The following is a 25,939-nucleotide window of genomic DNA, read 5'->3' on the forward strand; positions in this document are numbered from 1 at the left end:
AAATGTGGCTGAACCAAAGTCTTATACAATTGTAACATGATCTGCCAACTCTTGTACTCAATACCTGTCCGATGAAGGAAAGCATGCCATAGGCCTTCTTGACGACTCTACTGACCTGCATTGCCATCTTCAGGGAACAATGGACATGAACACTCAGATCGATCTCTCTGTACATCAATTTTCCCCAGGACTTTTCCATTTACTGTATAGTTCACTCTGGAATTGCATCTTCCAAAATGCATCACTTGCATTTGAGGTGATGCATACAAAATCATGGAATTCTACAAGATGGAAAGAGGCCCTTCAGCCTATTAAGTCCCTATCAGTCATCAAACATCCATCCATGCTAATATTGTTTTCCAGCATTTAGCTCATAAGTCATCACACTCAGAAAGCTAACTCCAAATCTATACCACCACTCTGTCCACCAGAGAGCTAAATCATAATCACATGTTGAATAGAAAAGTATTCCTTGTGTCATCTCTTGTTCTTTCGCTAGGGGAAGAAGAGAGTTGTTCTGATTGGATAGGCTTCACTGGAATGATGCTAGGACCAGTATCCTGCCAAATCCTGGGGCAGCATGGTGTTGCACTGCTGCCTCACATCGGCAGGGGCCAGGGTTCAATTCCCACCTTGGGCAACTGTCTGTGTGGAGTTTGCACATTGTCCCCGTGTCTGCGTGGGTTTCCTCCAGGTGCTCTGGTTTCCTCCCACAGTCCAAAGATGTGCAGGTTAGGTGAATTGGCCATGCTAAACTGCCTGTAGTGTTAGGTACATTAGTCAGGGGTAAATGTAGGGGAATGGGTTTGGGTGGGTTGCTCTTCGGAGGGTCAGTGTAGACGTGTTGGGCCAAAGGGCCTGTTTCCACACTGTAGGGAATCTAATCTAATCAAAAATACCTTATACTACTGTTTTGATTTTACACATCTCTACATTGATCTATGTATCACTGTTCGTTCTTTAACTTACTAAGAATAAAAATAAACACAATATTTTTCTATAAGATCTCAATGTATACTGTTATTATCAAGTGCATACCTTGTAGCACATTTTATCTTGTACAGTCGAGCTCCATCATGAATTACCCTGGTCTGGTATTGCTCCTTCCTACACATGGGGCAACTCTTTCTCCCAGAGAACTTTTCAAAGGCTTGCATACAAATCTTCAGAACAAAGGTACAAACAAATAGTGTCAATAAATGCTCGTACACTGTCAATCAAATTTAAAAGGTCTATCTTAACACTGAAACATCTAAATGGTTATTCAAGATCATGCAATATTTCCCAAGTTAGGCAGAGTATCAAGAAGAAATATTTTTAACAATTGGAAATTCTAATGATTTCTCTATATGTTTTTTACTTACCCTATGAAAAACATGAGAGCAAGAGAGCAGCACCTGTTTCATAGAACAATTAAAAAAAGTAACTGAGTGTTAGCTTATACAATAGTTTCTGATATCATGCCATGTTTATGCTATTCAGCTCGCTGACCCTTTGTAAGGAAAAAAAACTAAGGGTTAATGCCAGAATCTGATAAACTGGACAGATGTTCAACTGTGCATGAAAGAGGAGGCATACTATATTTGGAGGGAGTCCTTGGTGTACTCTTAATTCCTACTTCTCCACACAACATTTAAATCTTAACTCTCCACTGTGCTCAATGCCTTCCTTCCCCCACCTCCTCCCAGCCATACTCTGTCATTTTTGCCCAATCTCTCAGTGCTTACCCTGACAAGCCCTTTCAGAATCTGGTCTGTTTGAATGAGAGGGCCTCTCCTCCTTCTGAACATATAGGCTGACTTTACTGAGCCTCCCTTCACAGGAAATTCCTCTCATCCCAGGGACCACGTTTATGATTCTTCACTGTGATACCTCCAAATACATCCAACCCGAGAAATAGAGACTAAAACTGATCTTTAAAAAAATTCAAAACTTCCAAGCATGGTCTTAACGTACGCCATTGTAAATTTTCCTTACTTTAATACTGAGCTCTCCTTTGTAATAAAGCCCAACATGTCATTTGCTTTCCTAATTACTTGCTGTACTTCCACTTTCTGCAATTCTTGTATCTTCACATTCAAGTTTCATATCTTCGCAAAACATTGTGCTCTGCTTATGACAAAATTGAATAACTTCCCCACATTATAATTTAGCTTCTATTTTGTTGCCCACTCACTGAACATGTCTACATCTCATTGCAGCATTCCTGTGTTTCATACTCTGGCTGCGAGGCCTAGTTTGTAATTGTCATCCATCGCACAGTTTTTGTTGGATTAGTGGAATGTTCCTGAACAATGTAGCACCTAACTTACCAAGGTTTCTAACTTTGAGTAAAAAGAATTATAGTTTCACCATAATAACATGTTTTTGGGAGAAGAGGATATGGTGTAGAATGTGCTTAGCATGTACTGCACAACTATTTTAACTGGCTGGTACTATACACTCATATCACAATTAGTGTTTTCAAACAGAATACAATTAATTTACTTAGTTTCATTGTAAGTCAGTGGAGAGCCCCTCCAGTAAAGTGAAAAGTATTTGATGCTGTTTTTGAAAGCACCTACCTGTTCCTGCATACCAAATTCTTCTCTGCATATAGCACAGGGTTGTGCTGAATCTCCCTGTTGTACTGATCGCTTCTTCACCATCTGCCATTCACTATCTGTTAACAGTGCTTTAGGTGCATCAATGAGACCCAATTTCTGTGCTTAAGAGGATGAATAAATAAAGTAAGATATAAGCCTTGGGTTTTCTAGCTGATAAAACTGAAACCATTCGAACTGAATCGGGGCCATTTTTGAGATTTGACAATAACATGCTCATTTCCATTATATTTGAAACTTTCAAAATGTCTCAATGATAATTTGCATAGATCATGGTATCTAAGTCAACTTTTGAAAACTCAAAAAATCCCTCTAAAAACAATGGTCAAATTTGACAGTGAGTGCAAAATGTGTCCTGCCAGGGCTGGTGTAAGTGGCTGCCATTTTGAAATGTGAAATGAACAACACCACTAATTCAAATTAACTCCATGTATCATATTTTATTCAGTTAAATTATTCTGAAGGATAGTTTAAAACTCAACTACAGCATTGAAGAAACTATCAAAATCAGTCTTTTCATCATCCACCAAAATTAGTCCATCAAGTTTATCTTGAATCACTTTGGTTGCAGCTTGATTGCAAAGATCTCACTCTGGATCAGATGAGGTGCATTGCATTTCAGTTTCATAACCATCCTTTCACAATAGTTCCTCTTCCTCTCCATCCATTGAATTGGATATTCCACATTTTTGAATGAAGTGCAACTTTGAGTCTAAGTTGAGCTGCTGACTTTGCACCACACCAGAAAGGGGTACATTTATCTGGAAACTTTGTTCCAGGAGTTGAGAGTGTGGTGCTGGAAAAGCACACCAGGTCAGGCAGCATCCAAGGAGCAGGAGAATCAATGTTTCGGGCATAAGCCCTTCATCAGGATATTCATGAAGAAGGACTTATGCCTGAAATGTCGATTCTCCTGCTCCTCAGATGATGCCTGACCTGCTGTGCTTTTCCAGCACCACACCCTTGACTCTAATCTCCAGCATCTGCAGTCCTCACTTCTTCCACTTTGTTCCAGGAAGCAGTTCTTTACATTAGGCAATTCAAACTAAGTCTGTGATCAAGGATAGGAAGATGTGATTGTGGGTGAAGCAGGTATGGGGATCCAGGGAGCCCTCAAGAGGCCTCAGCACCTGGCATTGTCCAAGTTATGAGGAGTGTGCATGAGAATGCGAACTGTGAACGAACTGACCAAGGCACCGTGCCACAGGAAGCCATTCATGTGGGAGAGGAAATAGGAAAATCGCAGTGGAATTAAAGGGAAAGTCAATGTTCTATACAGTCATGAAGGGCAGTACTGAAAGCTGTGTTGCCTGCCTAGGGCCATGGTTAAGAATATCTCCTAGGGCTGGAGAACGGTTTGTGAAGAAGGGCAGAGATCCAGTCATTATCGTCCAGGTTGGTCCTAACAACACTGATGGGGGATGGATTTCAGTTCATGGGGCACTGGGACCAGTACAGGGGAAGAAGAGAGTTGTTCTGGTTGGATAGGCTTCACTGGAATGATGCTAGGACCAGGGTGCTGGCAAATCCTGGGGCAGCACAGTGGCTCAGTGGTTAGCACTGCTATCTCACAGCGCCAGGGACCAGGGTTCAATTCCCACCTTGGGCAACTGTGTGGAGTTTGCACGTTCTCCCCGTGTCTGCATGGGTTTCCTCCGGGTACTCCGGTTTCCTCCCACAGTCACAAAGATGTGCAGGTTAGGTGAATTGGCCATGTTAAATTGTTGTAGTGTTACGTGCATTAGTCAGGGTAAATGTAGGGGAATGGGTCTGGGTGGGTTGCTCTTCGGAGGGTTGGTGTGGACTTGTTGGGCCGAAGGGCCTGTTTACACACTGTAGGTAATGTAATCTAAAAAATCAATTGATTAGGACTGTAGAGAGGGCTTTCAATTAATTAGAGAAGTGCGAGATACGGGAGAAGGAAAATGTAGCCTTAGAAAACAAAACAATATGGTAACATTGCAATGCAACTATTTTGATGGCTCCCAAAATGGGACAGGAAAGGATGGAGTGTAAATACAAGAAAACAGCTTCAAATAGGGTCAAAGATGGGAAAAATCATAAAAAGACAAAATTCATGTTTTTTTACTTAAAGACATGTCATACTCAGAACGAAATAAGCGAGTGAATGGCACAAATAAAGTTTAATGGGTATGTTCTGATAGAGATAGGGAGATCAAAGTTGGGACCTTAATATTCAGGGGTATGTGACTTTTCGAGAAGATAGTCAAGAATGGAAGGGAGCTTTGTTAGTACACGATGGAGTAAGTGTAATAGTAAGGAATTATCTTGTATGGGAATGCATAGGATATATATGAATGGAGTTAAGAAATAACAAAGGAAGAAGACACTGCTGGGTGTGATCTATAGTCTCATTAACATTAGTTGTTCTGTGGAACAAAGAATAAATCATGAGATAATGATGGTGTGTACAAATGGCAGTAACCATGGGGGACTTTAATCCACATTGGGAAAATCAAAGTGGCAAAGTTAGCTACAAGGAAGAATTCATAAGGTGCGTCCAGGACAATTTCCTGGAACTACATGTTGTGGCTCCATCATAGTCTCTGCAGAACTTTGGTTAGGTCACAGCTGGAGTATTGTGTGCAATTCTGGTCACTGCACTACACGAAGGATGTACAATAACTGCACTGTAGGAGGTGCAGAGGATGCTGACTGGGATGGAGCACTTTTCTATGAAGAGAGGCTGGATAAGCTTGGGTTGTTTTCTTCAGAGCAGAGAAGGCGAGAGGTGTATAAGATTTTGAAGGACATGGACAGGGTGGATAAAAAAAACAGCTGTTCCCCTTAGCTGAAGGGTCAAATAATAAGGGGACATAATTTTAAGGTGAAAGGCAGGAGATTCAAAGGGGATTTGAGACAAATGCTTTTCACCAGGACGGTAGGTGGTATCTGGAAAACACTAGGAGGGTAGTTAAGGCAGAAAACCTCACAACCTTAAAAGTACTTGGTCAAACACTTGAAATTTCATAACATTCAAGGGTACCGGCCAAATGCTGGATAATGGGACCAGTGTATATTTAGAGTAGCTTTTGGGCAGTACAGACTGCGATTCTGTGAGCCCTTACTCTGACATGACACACTTTGGTCATGGAGTCTCCCAAAGGGAAAACAATATCTCCATTACTACCCCATTAGGCCCTTTATGATCATGCAATACTTCTAATTTACGCCATGAATGATAGAGGCCAGTACTTGTATACCTTCTTCCTTATCTTAACTTCTCCTGCCATCTTCGAGGATCTGTGGACAAGACCCTCAAGATCTCTCCGTTCCTCTGAGCTTACTAGTGTCCTGCCATTCCTTGAGTACTGTCTTTTCTTGTTACTTCTTCTAAAGTGCATAACCCCACATTTGTCAGGGTTAAATTCCATTTGCCATGACCTGTACATCTTACATCCTCCTGTAACCTAAGACCTTCTTACTCACTCTTGACTACCTGGCCAATCCTTGTTTCTTCAGCAAAATTACTTATCATCCCTCATTTTCTTCTATGTTGTTCATTCCTGATGAAGGGCTTTTGCCCGAAACATCGAATTTCCTGTTCCTTGGATGCTGCCTGACCTGCTGCGCTTTAACCAGCAACACATTTTCAGCTCTGATCTCCAGCATCTGCAGACCTCACTTTTTACTCATACATATCATGAACAATAAAGGACTCAGCACTGATCTCTGTTGTCTGCAACTGGACAGTGGCCCTCAGTCACACAAACAGTCCTCTCCCATCATCCTCTTCCTCCTACCACTAAGCCAATTTTGGATCCAACTTACCAGGTTACCCTGGATCTCATGTGCTTTATCCTTCTTTGTCTGTTTCCCATGTAGCACCTTGGCAAAGGCTTTGCTGAAATCTATATAAATGATATCAATTATACTGCCCAAATCTGATCACCTCCTTGAAAAATTCAATCAAATTTGTTATTCATGACCTCCTTCTGACAAAACCACACTGACTATCCCTGATCAAACCTTGCCATTCTAAGTGGAAATTAATTCTCTTCTTCAGAATTTCCTCCTCTGGTTTCGCTACCACTGACATGGAACTCACTGGTCTATAACTCTATCATTTATCTTTACCTCCCTTCTTGAAAAGTGGAACTATATTAGCAGCCCTACAGTCCACCGAGACATCCTGTTGGCTAGAGAGGAAGTTAAAGTTTGTGTGAGAGCGCCTGAAATTTCCTCCCTCATCTCCCAGAGCAGCCTGGGATATGACCTATCCTGACCTGGGGGTTCGTCCACTTTCAAGGCTGCCAAAACCTCTAATACCTCCTCACTCCCTATGTCAGATTCCTCAAGGATCTCACCATATGTCTTCCTGAAGTCTTTCCCAGGGAATGGTATTATTGCTGGACTGTTAATCCAGAGACCCATGTAATGTTCTGGGGACCAGGGTTCAAATGCTGCCATGGCAGATGGTGGAATTTGGATTCAAACAAAAATCTGGGATTTAGAATCTAAATTTGACCATACATCCACTGTCAATTGTTGGAAAAAACCATCTGGTTCACTAACATCTATTAGGGAAGGAAGTTGCCACCCTTCTCTGGTTTGGCCTACATGTGACTCCAGATCCATAGCATTGTGGTTGACTAGTAACTGCCGTCTGGGCAATTAGGGATGGCCAATATATTCTGGCCTCGCCAGCGATGCCCACATCTTATAAATGAATAAAAAAAAATTCTGTACCTATAATCTCCTTCTCCAAAGTGAAGGCAGATGTAAAGTATTTGTTTAACACCCCACCCACAGTTTGTCCCCTTGGTCCTTAATGGGCCCTCCTCTTTTCCTGGTTATCCTCATCCCCTTGATATACTTATTTGGGACTTAATCTCATCTGCCATTGATTTACCATGCTTTTCTTTGCTCTCCTAACTGCATGCTTAAGTTCCCCCTGCACTTTCTATTCTCCATTAGGGCTCTTTTGATTTACTTCCTTTATATCTGTTAAGTACCTCTGTTTTCCTCGTCAGTTATATAAATGATTTGGATGTAGGCCGAAGAGGTATAGTTAGTAAGTTTGCAGATTACAGCAGTGTAGAAGGTTACATTAGATTACAACGATGGTCAAATGAACCAATGGGCTAAGGAGTGGCAGATGGAATTTAATTTAGATAAATGTGAGGTGCTGCCTTTTAGCAAAGCAAATCTTAGCAGGATTTATATACTTAATGGTAAGGTCTTAGGATGTGTTGCTGAACAAAGAGACCTTGAAGTGCAGGTTCATAGTTCCTTGCAAGTAGAGTCACAGGTAATTAGGATAGTGAAGAAGGTGTTTGGTATGCTTTCTTTCATTAGTCAGGGTATTGAGTGCAGGAATTGAGAGGTCATGTGCGACTGTACAGGATATTGGTTAGGCCACTTTTGGAATATTGCATGCAATTCTGGTCTCCTTCCTATCGGAAAGATGTTGTGAAACTCGAAAAGGTTCAGAAAAGATTTACATGGATTTTAGGTGAAAGTGAGGACTGCAGATGCTGGAGATCAGGGTCAAGAGTGTGGTGCTGGAAAAGCACAGCAGGTCAGACAGCATCCGTGGAACAGGAAAATTGACGTTTCGGGTAAAAGCCCTTCATTGAAGCTTGACCTGCTGTGCTTTCCCAGCACCACACTCTTTATAAGGATGTTGCCAGGGTTGGAGGATCTGAGCTATAGGGAGAGGCTGAATTGGGCTAGGGCTGTTTTCCCTGGAGCATCAGAGGCTGAGGGGTGACCTTATAGAGGCTTATTACATCATGAGGTGTAGGGATAGGGTAAATAGACAGGGTCTTTTCCCTGAGGTGGGGGAGTCCAGAACTAGAGGGCATAAGTTTAGGGTGAGAGGGGAAAGATATAAAAGTGACCTAAGGGGCAACTTTTTCACGCAGAGGGTGGTGCGTGTGTGGAATAGGCTGCCAGAGGAAGTGATGGAGGCTGGTACAATTGCAACATTTAAAAGAAATCATGATTGGGAAGGGTTTGGAGGGATATGGGCTGGGTGCTGGCAGGTGGGACTAGATTGGGTTGGGATATCTGGTTGGCATGAATGAGTTGGACTGAAGGGTGTGTTTCCATGCTGTACATCTCTATGACTCTATGACTCTACCTAGTCCTGAATATTCTGAAACATCCAGGGTTCTCAGGGCTTGTAGCTGTGACATTTCATTTTAAAGGAAATATGGTGGGCCTGTACTCTCGCCAATTCCATTTTGCTCCCCCCTCATCCCTCCAATGTTCTATTATGGATTCATCCAGAAGTAACTGTTCCCAATCTACTTTGGCCAGATCCTGCCCTATTTTAATAAAAGCTGCCTTCCCCCAATCCAAAATCCTTTTCTGCAGAGTCTCTTTTTCCCTTTCTAATAACAAACTTAAGACATATGGTGTTGTGGTCAATATTAGCAAAATGGTCTCCCACTGCTACCTCAAACACCTATCCAACTTTGTTCCCCAGAATTAGGTCCTGCACTACACTGGACCTTCGACATATTCATTTAAAAAGGTCTCCTGAAAACATTTCAAGAAATCCACCCCTCCAAACTCCACTCTCCAGCTGACCTAAAGGTACGTAGGGACATGACAAAGAACAAAGCAGCTTGCCCTCTCACCGAAAGAAGTGAAAGAAAGGAGTGATCTAAAGAACTCAACGAACCAGCGAAAGCTATGAGTATCTGCAAGTGTGTCCAACTCTAAAAACATTGACAAGGTGAGCCCAGGGATGAAAGATGCGACTCTGATGTAGGTGAGTCTGGTGCAGGTGGTGGAGGAGGAGAGTAGGCTTAGTGGTGAAAGATTGCAGCCTGGAGAGTGGCGACTTCAATGTAGTTTGGGTCCAATGTAGATGTCATTGAATATGAATTGGGTCAGGACTGATGGACTCTCTTTAAGCTTTATCTTTCTATATTTCCTTCTTAAACGATTCAAAATGATGTCAGATCAGGCGACAATGGAAAAGCTTTTCACTGTATTTTACTATTTTTCTCATTGTAAAATATGCATGACAAAAAATCATTCATTTTCTGGATCAGTGGTGCTGGAAGAGCACAGCAGTTCAGGCAGCATCCAACGAGCAGCGAAATCGACGTTTCGGGCAAAAGCCCTTCATCATTCATTCATTTATTTGTTCATTCATTCATGTGTGGTGCTGAACTTTAAGCCATGGTAAGGTCGGAATGTATAGGGGCGTATGGTGGGAGTTTTCTTATAGGTAAGTATTTTTTTCACCTATTTGCAGGTGTTATTTTTCAACATCACATGAAAAGGCTGACTTTGTTCAGCATTTTATTTCCTTACTACACCACAGACGAACAAAAAAAGGTTAGCAAAAGCATCACTACATTAAAGCTAGTTCATCAATTTATCCTGGTAGAAGCTACCGAATTTTCTTCAAAATGGCAGGCAATGGCAGATCCAACTCTTAAAATGGCTGCCAAACAATTTCTCCCTTCTAAAATCATTGTCTTATCTTCCTGTTTTTTTATACATAAAAGAATGACATAAAACAAAAAGCCGACAGATTTGTAATGAATGTCCATCTCATCTACAATTCTTACTCTTTTCTCATAAGTCACAAAGCCATAATTTCAAAACTGCAGTACAATCAATTTGCAACCACAAAACAACAAAAATTTTAAGATGGAAAGTTAAATAAATTTACCTAAAGTAAGACCCGAAGGTTTTGGATCCAAAACATACTCTTTTTCCTCATCTTCTTTCCTTTTCTTTCTTCCTTCTTTCCTTTTTATTCCTGTATCCACTACAGGCTTCACAGTGCTTTTGTCTATGGGCCTGTAGCAACCCAGTTTAGTCTGTGGTTTTGTTTTAAAACCCTCAGACAATGAAAGGTTTTGGAGCCGCAGATTCCTAATAATGTGATCTTGCAAAGCTACAGCAACGAGCACTGTGGTGTCTGGTTTTGTGGAAATATGCTAGAGGGTACAATGGAAATGAGAATGCAAGAACAACTAATTATTTTTTATTTGAGAAGCCCTCTTAAGTGTGTAACTCATGTCCAACAAATTGTTATCCACTTATTTTGGGGTATACTATTAATGTGCATGGCTCTCTGTCCTTCCTCCCCACTTCCAAATTTTATCGTTCATTTTAAGAGGACTCATTAAAATAAGGATTGTGCCTGTCCCTGCTAAACTCCAGAAAGCCAAACTGCCTTGATGGATAGGGGAGCTGATTGAGAAGTGAAAGTGTTTATGTGTTAAATTACATCACATAAACACTTTGCTTCCTAAATCAGCTTCCGATTGAGGACTCCAGCTCTCTACTGTTTGCCTGCCCTACATTCATCCTGAGCCAAGACAATCACCAACCTCATAAATAAAGTACAAGCAGATTATATTACTTTAAGACATTTACATATTTGCTCATATTCATACTTTTCCCTATTTTGTTGAGCTTTCTGAAGACCAACCAGCAATAAAATTCAAAATGGGGAACCAAAATATTGAGAAGTAGTTTATTTAGAGAATATGACAATGTTAGAACCCAGCTTTAATACGGGAGAGCAGCATTGGGGTTAGCACTGCAGCTTCACAGCACCAGTGACCTGGGTTCAATTCTACCCCTTGGGTGACTGTCTGTGTGGAGTTTTCATGTTCTTCCTGTATCGGTGTGGATTTCCTCTGGGTGCTCTGGTTTCCTCCGACAGTCCAAAGATTGGCCTTGCTTAAAAATTGCCCATAGTGTTCAGGAATGTGCAGGTTAGATGGCCAGCTATGTGAGTCTGGGTGGGATGCTCTTTGGAAGGTCAGTGTAAACTAAATGGGCCGAATGGTCCCTTCCTGCACTGTAGAGATTCTATAATATAACCTACAATGGTTGAAGCATTTGTAATCAAAGCATTTCAAATTTCTTAAGGGTTATGCTTAATTGACCATTTAATTCAAAATCTCCTGAAATGTTAAAAGCTTCATAAAATGTTAGTTTGATCTTGTGTTGTTCAAGACTGATGTTGAAATACTGCAGCGAATAACTTACCTCCTGACTCCCCAAAGTCTGTCCACCACCTACAAGGCACAAGTCAGGAGTGTAACAGAATGGTTCCCCACTTGCTTGGATGGGTACAGCTCTAATAATTGTCAAGAAACCTAACACCATCAGTGCCTTCTGAAAGATATCCAGCTCCTGGAGTGCAATCTCCTTACGTAATTTTATTCAAAGTGAAGTAAACCACAATTAGCAAAAGAAACCATGTGCTTGGACAATTGGTCTTACACAGGCTTTGGCCTTTGTAATGTCTCATAGAGAGCAGGAGCATGGTAATAATGTATTTATTCCACATGAACACCCAGAGCCAAAGTTATAAAACATACCTTGTTTTTCCATGTTTTGTTGTTTGTACCTGGCACCAATGGTGTAGTCAGTGATTTGGAAAATAAAGCATTTAAATCCATATTGGAAAGGGAACTGTGAGTTCAGCCATTAATTTCAAGGAATTTGTGTTTCGAATAGTTCATCTAAAATGAAACAAGAATTAAGATGTTTATTTATTTTATAAACTCAAGTCACTTTTTCTAAATTCATTCTTGTCATAAAGCATCACAGGAAAGGCCAACATTGATTGGCCATCCTTAGTTCTCTTGACTTGACGGACCATTTCAGAGGGTTTTTCAGAGTTAATCTCGTTGTTACATATTCACCTCACTAGGTAAGAGTGACTGATTTCCTTCCCAAAGTGAATCAGTTGAGCTTTTACAACAATGGTATCTTCATGGTATCTTTTACTGATACCTGCATCTGCTTTTTCTTTAACTGCCTCTAATTCATTTTCTGATCTGGCCACTTACTGTCCATCTTTTCCTATGAAACAGCTTGGATTGCTTTACCACATTAGTAGTGCGACATAAATACTGAACCACAGAAAGGCTTGTAGTGAGGGTCCCCAGAGGTCACTCTGAGGACAAATACTTTTCTTGATATATATTTTTGATTTAATTTAGGCTATACAAGACACAATTGCAAAACTTGTAGATGCCGCAAAACTTAGAAACGTAGCTAACCCTGAGGAGAACAGTCCAAAACTTCAAAAGGATACTTAGGAGCATAAGAAATAGAAGCTGGAATAAACTTGGTTTGCCATTCACTAAGATCATGCCCAGTTCAACTTTGGTCTTGTACACTTTTCTGCCTATCCTTAAAATGCATAACTCCTTTGTCAATCAAAAATTTGTTAAACTCAGTCTTGATTACATTCAATAAGGTGGCCTCTGCGGTTCTCTAGGCAAAAGAATTCCAAAAGCTCATGATTCTCTATGAGAAATTCCTCCTCATCTCTCCCATAAATGGAAGATCCCTTACTTTAAACCTGCTCTCGATTCACCCATGTGAACAATCACTTTCTCAGCTGTTACCTTGTCAAGCCCCCTCAAAACTGTACGTTTCTGAGCTCACCTCATTCTTGGAATTTCATCCCAAGAATTAATGCATTGATCTTTGATAAATGGCTTTCAATGCAAGCACATTCTTTCTTAATCAAAAAAGCAAAAACTGTAAACACAGTCCTCCAAAAGCAATCCAATGAGACCTATGTCCCATAGGAAGCTGATGGAATGGATAGATAAGCGTGAAGTGAGTATCTTATGTAGGAAGAACAAGGAGAGGCAATACAAAATAGTGTTACAACTTTAAAAGGGGTGGAAGAGCAGAGGGACTTGGGGGTATTTATCTAAAAATTGCGGAGGTTGGCAAGATAGTTTTACAAGCCAGTCAATAAAATGAGAGAAGCTGGGTTTTATAAATAGGGACACAGAGTTCAAAAGCGACAAGTTATAAAGTTATGTAAGACACTTCAGCCTGAATTGGAATGTAGTGTCCAATTCTAGATGCCATGCCTTTAGCAAGGATGCTTTGGAGATAATACAAGCAAGATTCACAAGAATGGTTCCAAGGATGAGGAATTTCAGTTGGATGAATAGATTGGAGAAGCTGGGTCAGCTCTCCTTGGAGAAGGGAATGGTCAGAGGAGATTTCTCTTCTTCCTCAGATAGCTGAGGAAATTTGGCATGACGGCAAATACCCTTGCCAACTTCTATAGGTGTGCCATCGAGAGCATTCTGTTCAGATGTATCACCACCTGATATGGCAACTGTACCATTCAAGATCGGAGATGGTTACAGAGAGTGGTGAACTCGACCTGGACAATCACAAATCTATAGAATCCATCCACCAGGCCCATTGTCAAGGAAAGGCTGCCAGTATTCTCAAAGATCCATTCCACCCTGGCAATGTTTTTCTACAACCTCTACCATCGGGGAGAAGGTACAGAAGCCTGAACATATACACCAGCCGGTTTCGTAACAGTTTCTACCCTACTGTTGTTAGAATACTGAATGGGCTCACAGACTCTTAATATTCACCAGTACCTGTGTTTTTGTTTTTACTGCTGTCTATTTACTTATCTATGTTACTTAATTATGTGATCTGCCTGTATTGCTCGCAACACAAAGCTTTTCACAGTGCCTCGGTACACGTGACATTCAATTCAATTCAATTCAATTCAATTTAATTCAATTTGTTAGAAGCGTTCAAAGTAATCGGGAGTCTGGACAATATATTTAGGGAGACAGTGACTTTTGCTGATTGCCAAAAATTAGAATATTGACACAAGGAGATACTTTTTATGTAGAAAATGGTTAGGATCCAGAACAGGCTGCCTGAGAATTGGTTGGAGAGAGACCTAACTCGGATACATCCAGTGTTCAACCTTTCAGAGACCACAAGGATTTAAATGGTCAGACATCATCTTGTTTTTGGTATAACAGATTTGTTTGTAAAATGTAATCACTTTCAGTTAACTTCAGTTCAACCCATCACAATTAGGACTCCTTCATTTATTAGTGATATGTTTGGGTCTTTTCTTTCTTGAGTCAGTTAGCTCAGTTGGCTGGACAGCTGATATGCAATGAATAGTGACAACCACCATGCAGGTTCAGTTCCTGCACTGACTGTGGTTACCACAAAGTGCTCTCCTTTTCAGTCTCTCCTCTCAATTTGACTTGTAGCAACCCTCAGGTTAAACCACCACCAGTTGTCTCTGCCTGGAAGGAGAAAGCAGCTCAACAGTTTAGTTGGGCTTATGGTGACTTTAGATTTTTCTTGTCTTTCTTATTTCTTACTTAAATTCAAATCCTAAACCTTTTTTAGGTTCTCCTAACTTAAAAAAAAATGCTTGGTAGTTAGGTGTTTGGTGGCAATGCTTTTGTCTCTGCCAGAAGGATGTGAGCTAAAGATCTACTCCTGAGAGTAGATCTACTCTTGGCACTATGCACAGCTCAGTGCAGTATAAGTTAGTACAACACAGCGGGAAGTGTTACTTTTCAAATGAAGTGCTAAGCTGAGGTCCCATCGTCTCTCTTCGGTTCCTAAAAGATCCTGTGACACTATTTGGAAGAACAGCAGAGGAGGTATCCCTGATGTTCAGGCCAACAGCTATCCCTCAAACAACAGGAATAAAGTAGATTATCTGCTAATTCCCAGAATTAGTTGGATCCTTGCTGTCATTACAATAATGTTTATACTTCAAAAGTACTTCGTTGGGTGTAAATCTCTTTGGGACCTTCTGAGGTCATAACAGGAAATATATAAATGAAAGTTCTTTCTTTTCAATATTGCAACTTGACCAAAAAGGCAGAAAGCCAGGTCTGTCATGTTTGGATCTCAAGATAACTCCTGCGAGCATCTTGCACACTGAAAGCTACAACATGTAATTGAGAAGGGATTGTTATAAGTCGCAGTTCCACAAGCCAGTTTTATGTGATCAAATAATGAGGACAACCTCCAGACCGTCTAAGTGAGTCGCCCTGTCTCTTTGGTGTGAGTCATGTTTTGGGCTGGAAGCAATCTTGTCTCACTCTTTAAAAATAAAACACATCCTTTTTGCATTCCAATGGGTTTCTAATCCATTTTATTTTTCTATTTAAAAAAAAGTTACTCCAAGTTAGCAGTTTGTACACACATATACGCATATGTATAAAAAGTACAACATGCGTCATGCTTTAGTCTGTCAAAAGTATTCAAAGATGAAAAAGGGATAGTAATTCCCTGATGTTTTTTTCTGACTGGGTATGAGGACAGAATTTTCCAAGGCAGCTTCCCCTACTTACTGAGACACTGTTTAATATATATCCTCATTAGAAATGGTAATTACAATGGTTATGCCAATGAATTTATAAGCCTGAAATCTAAACAACTCCTACCACGGAGTTTAAATTCAGTTAATAAATCAATCTGGCGGGGTAAATAGACCAAGTCTTTTCCCTGGGGTGGGAGAGTCCGAAACGAGAGGGCATTGAATTAGAGTGAGAGGGGAAAGATATAAAAAAGACCTAATGGGGAACTTTTTCACGTAGAGGGTGGTAAGTGTATGGAATGAGCTGCCAGGGGAAGTGGTGGAGGCTAGTACAATTAAAACATTTAAACAGCTTCTGGATGGGTATTTGAATAGGAAGGGTTTGGAGGGATATGGGCCGGGTGCTGGCAGGTGGGACTACAATAGGTTGGGATATCTGATAAGGGTCTGTTCCGTGCTGTACATGTCTATGGCTCTATGACTTTATCAGTAATGGCAGCCATGTAATATTTGAACTGTTGTAAAAATCCATGTGGTTCACAAACGTCCTTCAGGGAAGTTTGCCCAATCTAGCCAAAAGAAATTACAGACACACACAGAGTGGAATTAAATTTGCTGCTGCTCTGGGGGTGTATTTGGTTGGGTGGGAGAATGTTTAGGGTGTTAGTACAGGCTATTCAGGTTGGTGTTAGCGTGTCTGAACTGGGTTAAAATATTGGGATTATGGTGTTTCTGCTGGAGTGTCTGTGCTGGGTTTGGTGTGATACTGTTGCATTGTTAATGTGTTGATGATGATGCACTCCCTAAGTGCTCAACATGCACAGATGAACCTTGATTATCTGGCATTCGATTATCCGACTTTCGGATTATCCGGCAAGATTGCAAGGTTCCGATGTTTGGCTAAACTATGTTATCCAGCATTCAATTATCTGGAATTTGATTAACTGAATGAAATACTCCTCACCCGGGTGGTTTGGATAATTGAGGCTCCTCTGTACTATCGTAACCCCAGCACTGATATTACAATTTACACCATGATTTACAGCATCCACAGTTCTTTCAGGTTTTATTTAGTATTGAACTCACTGCCTCTTCTAGGCATGCCCACCTTGACTGCTCCTCACTCGGATAGGATTTCTGTTCCAAATCGTTTTCTTGTCCACTGGCATTAATTTCACTGTCACTCCTGCTGTTTGACCAGGTATTTGATCTTCTCTCTCTTTGGGCTCTATTCCATACCCATCGTTTACTCCTGTCCCCTTGCCCCACCCTCAATTCTGCATAATATATTCCAAGCTAACATCAGTTCTGAGGAAGGGTCACCGGACCTGAAATATTAATTCTGATTTCTCTGCACAGAACTGCCAGATCTACTGAGTGTTTCCGGTAATCTCTATTTTTGTTTCCGATTTACAGCATTCATAGTTCTTTCAGTTTTTACTAATGCTTCTGTGGGATGTGAGTGTCGTTGGCAGTTATTGCCAGTCCCTATTTGCCCTGGAGAAGGTGGTAGTGAGCTGCCTTCTTGAACTGCTGCAGTCCATCTGCTGTGGGTTAACCCCCAATGCCATTTCCAGGATTTTGACCCAGCAACAGTGAAGGAATTGCAATATATTTCCAAGTCACGATGGTGAGTGCCTTGGAGGGGAACTTGAAGGTGGTGGTGGTGTTCCCATGTATCTGCTGCCCTTGTCCTTCTAGATAGAAGTGGTTCTGGGTTTGAAAGGTGCTTTCTGAGGATCTTTGGTGAATTTCTGCTGTGCATCTTGTAGACAGTATACGCAGTTGCTACTGAGTATAGATGGTGGAAGCAGTGGATGCTTGTACATATGATGCCAATCAAACGGGTTGCTTTGTCCTGGACGGTGTCAAGCTTCTTAAGTGTGTTTGGCGTATCACTCATCCAGACAAGTGGACAGTATTATATCACATCCCTGGCATGTGTCTTGTAGATGATGTATAGGTTTTGGGGAGTCAGGAGGTGAGTTACGTGTTGCACTATTCCTCGCCTCTGACCTGCTCTTGTAGTTTCTGTGTTTATGTGGTGAGTCCAGTTGATTTTCTGATCAATGGTGAACCCCAGGATATTGATAGTAGGGGAATTCAGTGATGGTAACACCATTGAATGTCAAAGGACGGTGGTTAGATTGTCTCTTATTGGTGATGGTCATAACCTTGTGTGGCACAGATGCTATTTGCTACTTGTTGGCTGAAACCTGGATATTGTCCAGATCTTCTTGCATTTGTACATGGACTGAGGAGTCGTGAATAGTGCTGAACATCATGCAATCATCAATTAACATCCCCACTTTTGACCTTATGATGGAGGGAAGGTCATTGATGAAGCAGCTGAAGATGGCTGGATCTAAGACACAATCTTGATGAACATTTGCAGAGTTGTCAGGGAGCTGAGATGACTAACCTCCAACAACCACGACCATCTTTCCATGTGTCAGGCACAACTCCAACCAGTGAAGAGTTTGCACCCGATACCCATTAATTCCAGTTTTGCTAAGTGTTCATGTTAGGCTTTAAAAAAAGTCATTTCTTCATGGGATGTGAGAATGACTGGCTGGGTTAGTATTTGTTGCCCACACCTAGTTGCCTTTGACAAGGTGGTGGTGAGTTGCCTTCTTCAACCATTGCAGCCAATGTACTGTATGTATACCCACAATACAGTTGGGAGTAGGGGTGGTGTTCCAGAAATTTGACCCAGTGTTACTGAAGGAACACAAAATATTTCCAAGTTAGGATGGTGTGCAACTTGGGAGGAATCTTGCAAGTGATGGTAGTCCCGTGTATCTGCAGCCCCTGTTTTTCTAGATGGAAGTGGGCAAGTGTTTAGAAGGTGCTGCCTAAGCAGCCTTGGTGAATTTCTGCAGTGTCATTGTAGATGGTACACATTGCTGCTACTGAGCGTTGGTGGTAAAGAGAGTGAATGTTTGTGAATGTGGTCAATCAAATGGCCTGCTTTGTCCTGGATAAAGTCGAGTTTTTTGAGTATTTTGAAGCTGCATCTTTTCAGGCAAGTTGCGGAGAGGGGGTGGTATTCCATCAGAGTTTGATCTTGTAGATGGCGGACAGGCTTTTGGAGTTGGGAGATGAGTAATTCCTGCAGGATTCCTTGGCTCTGACCTGCTCATGTAGCCACAATTTATATGACTGACCGTAGATCAGTATCTGGCCAATGGTAACTCCGAGGAGATGAGTCAGTGTAATGATGTGTGGGATGCTTAACTGTCCATCCAAATAACTCTGAACGTCTGGATAGCACACCCATTGTTGTTGAGGTTGATAAAGCCATTAGACTCTGACCCTCTGGGAAAGCTTCAGGTTCAGATATGATTTCCAGGAGGAATGAGCCAATTTAGGGGACCTCAGCATTACAAAACGCATTCAATTTTATCACAGAATGTGAGATGAGCAAAATATTATTTAGAATTTCAAGTATGCCAGAGGTGTTCACTCAAACACAGGGAAATCTGTGAGGGAGAGGAATCTCACTTCTTGCAACTGCAGCTAAGTTTCTGACAAATGTCCTGGAGGTTTGAACCACATAACATTACAGCCAAGAAGTCAAAGAGGATTCAGGAATGCAGAAACATTAATGATATGATCTTCACCCTTCAGCCAATACAAAAGAATTGCTGAGAACGACAGACATGAGTCTAAGGAGTCTCTGTTGACTTGATGAAGGCCTTTAACACAGAAAGTGGAGAGACCTTGTGGAAATCTTAGCTAAATTTGGATAGACCTGCAAATCTGTATCCATTTCACAATGGGGCATGAGAACCTGAGTCGCTAGTAGTGGTGAATATACTGACCCCTCTGACGTAACAACTGGTGAGAAGCAGGAGTCTGTCAGTGCCCCTGTGATTCAGAGTAAGATCAGCATTTGCCGATTTACACAAGAGTCTGTGGAGGAAATACAGAGTTGAATCTTATATTATCTCAGCTAACTTCAAGCTCATCCTGATTTTTGGAGGGATTGCGCCACAAGGTCTAGTGAGATATCTCACAGTAGCTTACCAAACCCACTTCATTAATTACTTACCACACCCAATAACATTCTGTGTATTTGATTCTGGTTCGACCTTACAGCACAATATTCCCAGAACAATTCACCAATCAGCCAATATCCCAGAATTCTACCTGTGCTACCTTTCAAGGCCTGTTGTGTACCTGGACAAGCACTGTCAGTCATGAGCTGCCTTGCACAGTTCCTGATAGGTTGCCCTGTGTTATGGAATATTCTCCACTTGCCTGAATAAACGCAGCTCCGAGAACAGTTGTTATGGACTAGGCCAGTCCATTCAAAACATTCTTAAGCAGGCAGCCCAGACCATAACTTTGCAATTTGTTTCGGTAAGTGTACAGTGAAAATTACCCAGATAATGTTAGCGAGGTTGACTACCAGGTTTAAAAAAGACAAAAAATGTATTCACAAAATTCCACAATGAAACACAAAGAACAGAATAAAGAACCTTTGCAAAACTCAGTCCATCCAAACTAGACTTAATTATGCTGTTCCGAATATGCACAACAGTCCCAATAAGGAAATTCCCTTTAAAATCCAGTATAAATGGAACATATGCTTACAGGTTGAAGTTGAAGAGCAGAAAGAGAGGAAGAGAGTTTCCACACAGCTCACTGTTGAACTGCTCACCAGTTCAGGACTGAACTAAAAGGCTCAGCTAGAGAGCTGCTAACTCCCCTTTCATTATACAGGTCACTTCTAAAACATGATCCAGCTTGGCCTCAAATCTCATCTGTTTACATATAACCAAAAGGCCTCTCAAAATTCTTTTCATCTCTGTACCAAACCAGACTGATTGGAGCCCGACTTGGTTTATTGCCCCTCTGAAAATCAAGGACAGAGTATCCTTGAGGAACAGCTTTTAGAAAAAAAACGGACTAGCTTTGTGATACAGTCAAAATGCTTGACACCATCTGGGTCAAAGCAGCCAGTTGGGCCATTAATAATGTGTTCAAACAGCAATAATCCCCCATAATTAGCAAATTGCTGGGGCTTCACAAGAAATTCCCAAGTGTATCAAAAGCATAAGAGGTAGAGCGAAAGGCTCCTGATGTTGAGATTGGCCTTGCTCTATTTCTACTCCGATTCTGCCACAGTTTTCAACATAGCCCACATTGCACAGACCCCTATAAAATTTTACCCAAAGCTACAATAAAACTTGCTTTGTACAAAGATGCTATAACACCACCCTTCTATATGCCATTGAGACGTGGACCACCTTGTCCAGCCATATTAAGCAGTTGGACAGGTTCCACATAAGTTGTACTTGAGACAGCTTGGGCACTAAATGTCAGGAGAAAGCACCCAAAGAATAGAGATGTCTGGAAATTAAGCATTCATCGTCAAATCACATCTCAAATTGAGTGAACATATAGCACATATAACTGATAATAAAACATCTAATATTCATAAGTTAAAATTGGACACCATCTACAAGGTAGGCTCAGATTAAGATTCAATAACTTTTTGTGGCAAATTTCAAGAAATGAAGCAAGACTCACACTTGAGAAAAATGTACAATTAAAAAAAAAACTACCTGGGGAGCAATCTCAAGTCATGACATTGTTTCAAACCGCGAAGAATTGATGCAGCAAAGGACAATAAGCATGTTAAAAGGACAGGACAATACCAACAAAATCAGATAATTCATCCTTTCCCATTATATGGAAAGCAATGCAAGGCTGTAACTGTGCCCCACAGATATGCCAAAGTATGTAGCACTATTGCGTGTCAGCAGTGGCTTTCTTTGTTAACGAAGACACCATTTAATGTTGGAGTTAGAGTGTTCGATTAGACTTAGTGCGCTAGTGTTCTTTTCATCTGCCTGTATTGCTCGGAAGACAAAGCTTTTAACTGTGCCTCGATATATGTAACAATAAATTCAATCCAATGTGAGTGCCATTGTCTAGATCAGCATTAATTGCCCAGGAGCAGTTAAGAGTCCACAATATCGCCAGACCAGATACAGATGGCAGATTTCCTTCCCTTAAAGGATTTTAGATTTTTTTTTACCTGACAAGCCACAACAGGTTTCATGGTTATCATTAAACTCTTAATTCCAGACTTTTCCATGATAGAATTCAAAAATCAGGACTCAAAACATTACCTGCATCTCTGAATTTGTTGTCTAGTACTAAAACCACTAAGCTTATTGCCTTCCCCTGCCCCTCCCCCAACACGCTCCCCCTCCCAGTGTTACTTTTGGGCAAAGTATTAGGGTATTAATGTTTAGAAGTTACAGTGTTAGTGCTGAAGTTAGGATTTTCCTCTGAGGGTTTTAGTGTTGGTATTTGTTGTTACTTTTGGGATTTGACTGTGTTGGGAATCAGGTAACGATAACTGAGGTGTTACTTATGGGGTTAAGGTGTTGGTGTTGAGGTTAGAGTATAAGTATTGGGGCTAGAGTTGTTGGTGCTGGGGGACTTGGTATCTGCGGGGCTAGTCTTGAAAGAGGTCCACTTAGTAGGAGCGGCCAGCCCAGACCAGGCCACAACAACAACCTCGGCAGTGAGTCTCCACCGCTTTATCTCCATAAAACACACCGTTAAATAGGTTCTCAGAGATACTCACCTTCATTCCGCTAACTGGAGCAGCCAGGTCTGTAAACGTGGGTTTAAAATTAAAACCAAGCCAAACACTGCCCGCGATCCACACACTCGAGAAGGAAGCGTCTGTAGTTCCTTAGCAACCGAGATCTTGGTCCAGCTCCAACACTCAATCAAACAAAAAAAAACTCAAGTTATTTTAAAACAGTTCAAACATGTACTTTGATATTTTGGAATTTTGTAAATTTGTTTTTTGCTCCCCACTTCTTTTAGCAATTCAGAAGTGTTTTTTTAAACCAGTTTTACAGGAACCTGCTGTCCCCTGGATACTGTGTTCTGCAGTTCAGGTAAATTAAATAAATTTATCGTTTTTTTGACTGTTCTTTAAGAGAGAGAGATTGAATTATGACTTCAAGCTCCAGAATCCCGTTGCTAAGTAACTGCTGCCACTGCAGCGATTCCCCTGGTAGCTGTGTGTATTCGGTTTTCTTTTGTTTTAATTTTAAATGAGTCAGAGACTTTTCAGCTCAGCCTTTCTTGCCAAATTGAGTTTGAGACCAGCCTGGCGAAATTAGAAACTTCTCAGTAGTCCAGAGCAAGTTTCTCCAATCTGGAGATCTGCGATAGTGCACACAAATTCCTCATTCAAACCAGATCAACTAAAACAAACTAAATAAACAGCAAGAAAAAAAAAACACCCAAAGAACGGTGGATGCTGGAAATCAGGAACAGAAGTAGAAATTCCTGGAAAAACTCAGCAAGTTTGGTAGCATTTGTGGATAGAAATCAGTTGATGTTTTAGGCCCAGTGATCCAAGAAAAGAAGTGTTTCTTTATGCAGAAGATAGGGTGGGAGAAAGGGTAAGGAGTAAAGATAGTTGGAAGTAGAGGTCAAAGAGAAAGAAAAGCAGTTCACAAAGGAGTAGATAAAGGAATGACAGGGGACTATTAGTAGCTAACAACAGATTGTGTGTCAGAGCAGACCATGTGATAACCATGAGGGCATTGCTGCTTACAATGTGGTCTCCTCTACATTGCAAAAACGAAGCATAGACTGGGCGACCACTTCGCCGAACGCCTCTGTTCTGAACGCAGAAAAGACCCTAAGGTTCCCGATGCTTGTCACTTCAATGGTTAGCACTGCTGCCTCACAGTGCCAGAGACCCGGGTTCAATTCCCGCCTCAGGCGACTGACTATGTGGAGTTTGCACGTTCTCCCCGTGTCTGCGTGGGTTTCCTCCGGGTGCTCCGGTTTCCTCCCACAGTCCAAAGATGTGCGGGTCAGGTGAATTGGCCATGCTAAATTGCCCGTAGTGTTAGGTAAGGGGTAAATGTAGGGGTATGGGTGGGTTGCGCTTCGGTGGGTCGGTGTGGACTTGTTGGGCCAAAGGGCCTGTTTCCACACTGTAATGAAATGTAATCTAATCTAATCTAAAACACCAGCATGTTCCCAGGCCAACGTCTTGTCTCAGGTTTGCTGCAATGCTCCCGCAAAGCTTAGCACAAGCTGAAAGAACAGAACTCCACTTTCCGCTTGGGAACTCTAGAGTCTTCTGGACTCAATATTGAGTTCGACAATTTTAGGGCTTGAGCAACTTCCCACATTTTCCCTACTCCCACACACCAGGCCTTGTTGATGAAGGGCTTTTGCCCGAAATGTTGATTTTCCTGCTCCTCTGCTGTACTTTTCCAGCACCACTCTAATCTAGACTGCTATTACACACAATCCATTGTTAGTCACTAATAATCCCGATTAGCAACCATTCATTCTCTAGGGTAACAGGTATCTTACTCCTTTGTCTGTTCAACTGTTTTTATTCCTCTTTAGGCTGTAACTCCATCTATTGCTTACACTTTACTTCTTGTGCAGAAAAACCAACCATCAAGTCTGAAGAATGGTCACTGGACCTGAAGCATTAATTCTCTCCACAGATACTACCAGACCTGCTGAGTTTTTCCAGCAATTTCTGTGGTTGTAAATAAAAGAAAATATTATGGATGCTGGAAATCTGAAATTGAAAAATACCGAAAGTGCTGGCGAAACTCAGCAGGTCAGGTAGAATCTGTGGAGAGAGAAACAAAGAATGTTTCCAGTCAAAAAGTAAAAAAAAATTAAACTTGCAAATGAGGCATACTAGTCCGAAAGTGCTGCATTATGACCAGTACGCTGAAATTCCAGGTGTTACTTTCACCCCCCTCTGAGATGGGTAAATCTGGGCCCTGCACTTTGGGAGGCTTGGCGCTGGGACTAGAGGTGGACCTGGAGCCCTATGTTCATGGAATGGAAGGAAAAACTGGAGAGTTGCAGGGGTAGGTGCCCACAGGTTGATTTTCTCTGGGCTCACGTTCCCTGAGGAACTCTTTGGGCATTCAACCATGCAATATTTCTTCATTACTGCATTGAAGCAGTCAGTTTTAGATTCCAGATGCGGAATACTCCAATTTAAAATGCTACCATTTTACACACAGCCAAAAAAGTTGTGTGATTTTTGAAGTCATGATGCTCCCAGTGACAAAGCTGCTCCAGCCCTCAATGTTCATGTTTGCAGGTTGTGTTAGAGTAACCATTGAGGAGTTACTGCAGTGCATCCTGTTGGTGATACATAGAGTAGCTTCAATCTACTGATTCTGGATGGGTGAATGTTGGGCAGGAGCACTGATCAAATAAATTATATTTTGGGGAATATTTAGGTTTCTGAATATTTTGCTGCCGCATCAACCTAAGTGAATATTCTATTACATGCCTGACTGGACTCAAATAGATGGAAAAACTGACATTTTCCTCAAAGTGATTGAGCCTTGGTCCTTCTATTTTAGCCTTGATGTTGATATACCTGATCCAGTTCAGCTTCTTTACAATTGTGGCACCCAAGTTTTGAATGGTGTTGATGATAATACTAATATCAATGTTGATCGTAGGGAGGTTGCTGTATTTTCATTTGTTCAAGATGCTCTTTACCTGCCACTTATGCGTTGTGAATGATAGCTTCTATTTGTCAGTCCAAAGTAGGAAAATAAACCAGCCTGACTCCAGGTTAAGATACAGACAGACTCCAAATAAGACCGCACACCTTAAATACATTATTTGACCCGAGGCGTCACCTCCTTTAGACTGATAGCACCTTAAATTAACTCAGGGCAGGGACTTGAAATGAATTCTGGGATTTGCATATTAATCAATTGAAACCTGCACCTCCATTCTAACTGATTAAAGATTTAAGAGCCATCTTCGGTGTGTTCAATTCGTTCGGATGAGTTGTATGACTCTTTGATCTTTTCCTTATAAATTCTGTCCCTGATGGAATGCATCCCAAGGTACTAAAAGAGTTGTCGGGAGAAATAGCAAATGCACTTGTGGTAATTTTCCAAAATTCACTGGACTCTGGGAAAGTTCCAGCAATTTGAAAGGCAGCAAATGTGACAGCACTGTTTGAAAAAGGAGGTAGACAAAAGATGGGCAATTATAGACTGCTTAGCTTAACTTCTGTAGTGGGGAAAATGCTTGAATGTATTAACAAGGAAGAAATAGCAAGGCATCTAGATAGAAATTGTCCTGATAGGCAGACGTTTGAAGGGCAAGTCATGTTTAACTAATTTACTGGAATCCTATGAAGACATTATGAGCATGGTGAACAACAGAGACCTGGTAGATGTGGTGTATCTAGATTTCCGAA

The 25,939-nt window shown here is 41.3% G+C and overlaps 1 protein-coding gene across 1 annotated transcript in view; it reads right to left on the reverse strand.

Moving 5' to 3' along the window:
* Window positions 1-22,297, reverse strand: part of rnf32 (ring finger protein 32) — a 63,807-nt gene extending 41,510 nt beyond the window's left edge. The window contains exons 1-5 of the mRNA XM_060825729.1: window positions 22,292-22,297; window positions 10,261-10,531; window positions 2,565-2,707; window positions 1,365-1,397; window positions 1,039-1,163 (exon numbers count right to left, since the gene is read on the reverse strand). Of these exons, the coding sequence (XP_060681712.1) occupies window positions 1,039-1,163; window positions 1,365-1,397; window positions 2,565-2,707; window positions 10,261-10,531; window positions 22,292-22,297 (578 nt within the window). The remainder of the gene's footprint in view (window positions 1-1,038; window positions 1,164-1,364; window positions 1,398-2,564; window positions 2,708-10,260; window positions 10,532-22,291) is intronic.
* Window positions 22,298-25,939: the final 3,642 nt, after the last annotated feature.

This window comes from Hemiscyllium ocellatum, chromosome 5 (assembly GCF_020745735.1).
Source record: "Hemiscyllium ocellatum isolate sHemOce1 chromosome 5, sHemOce1.pat.X.cur, whole genome shotgun sequence".
NCBI lineage: Eukaryota > Metazoa > Chordata > Chondrichthyes > Orectolobiformes > Hemiscylliidae > Hemiscyllium > Hemiscyllium ocellatum.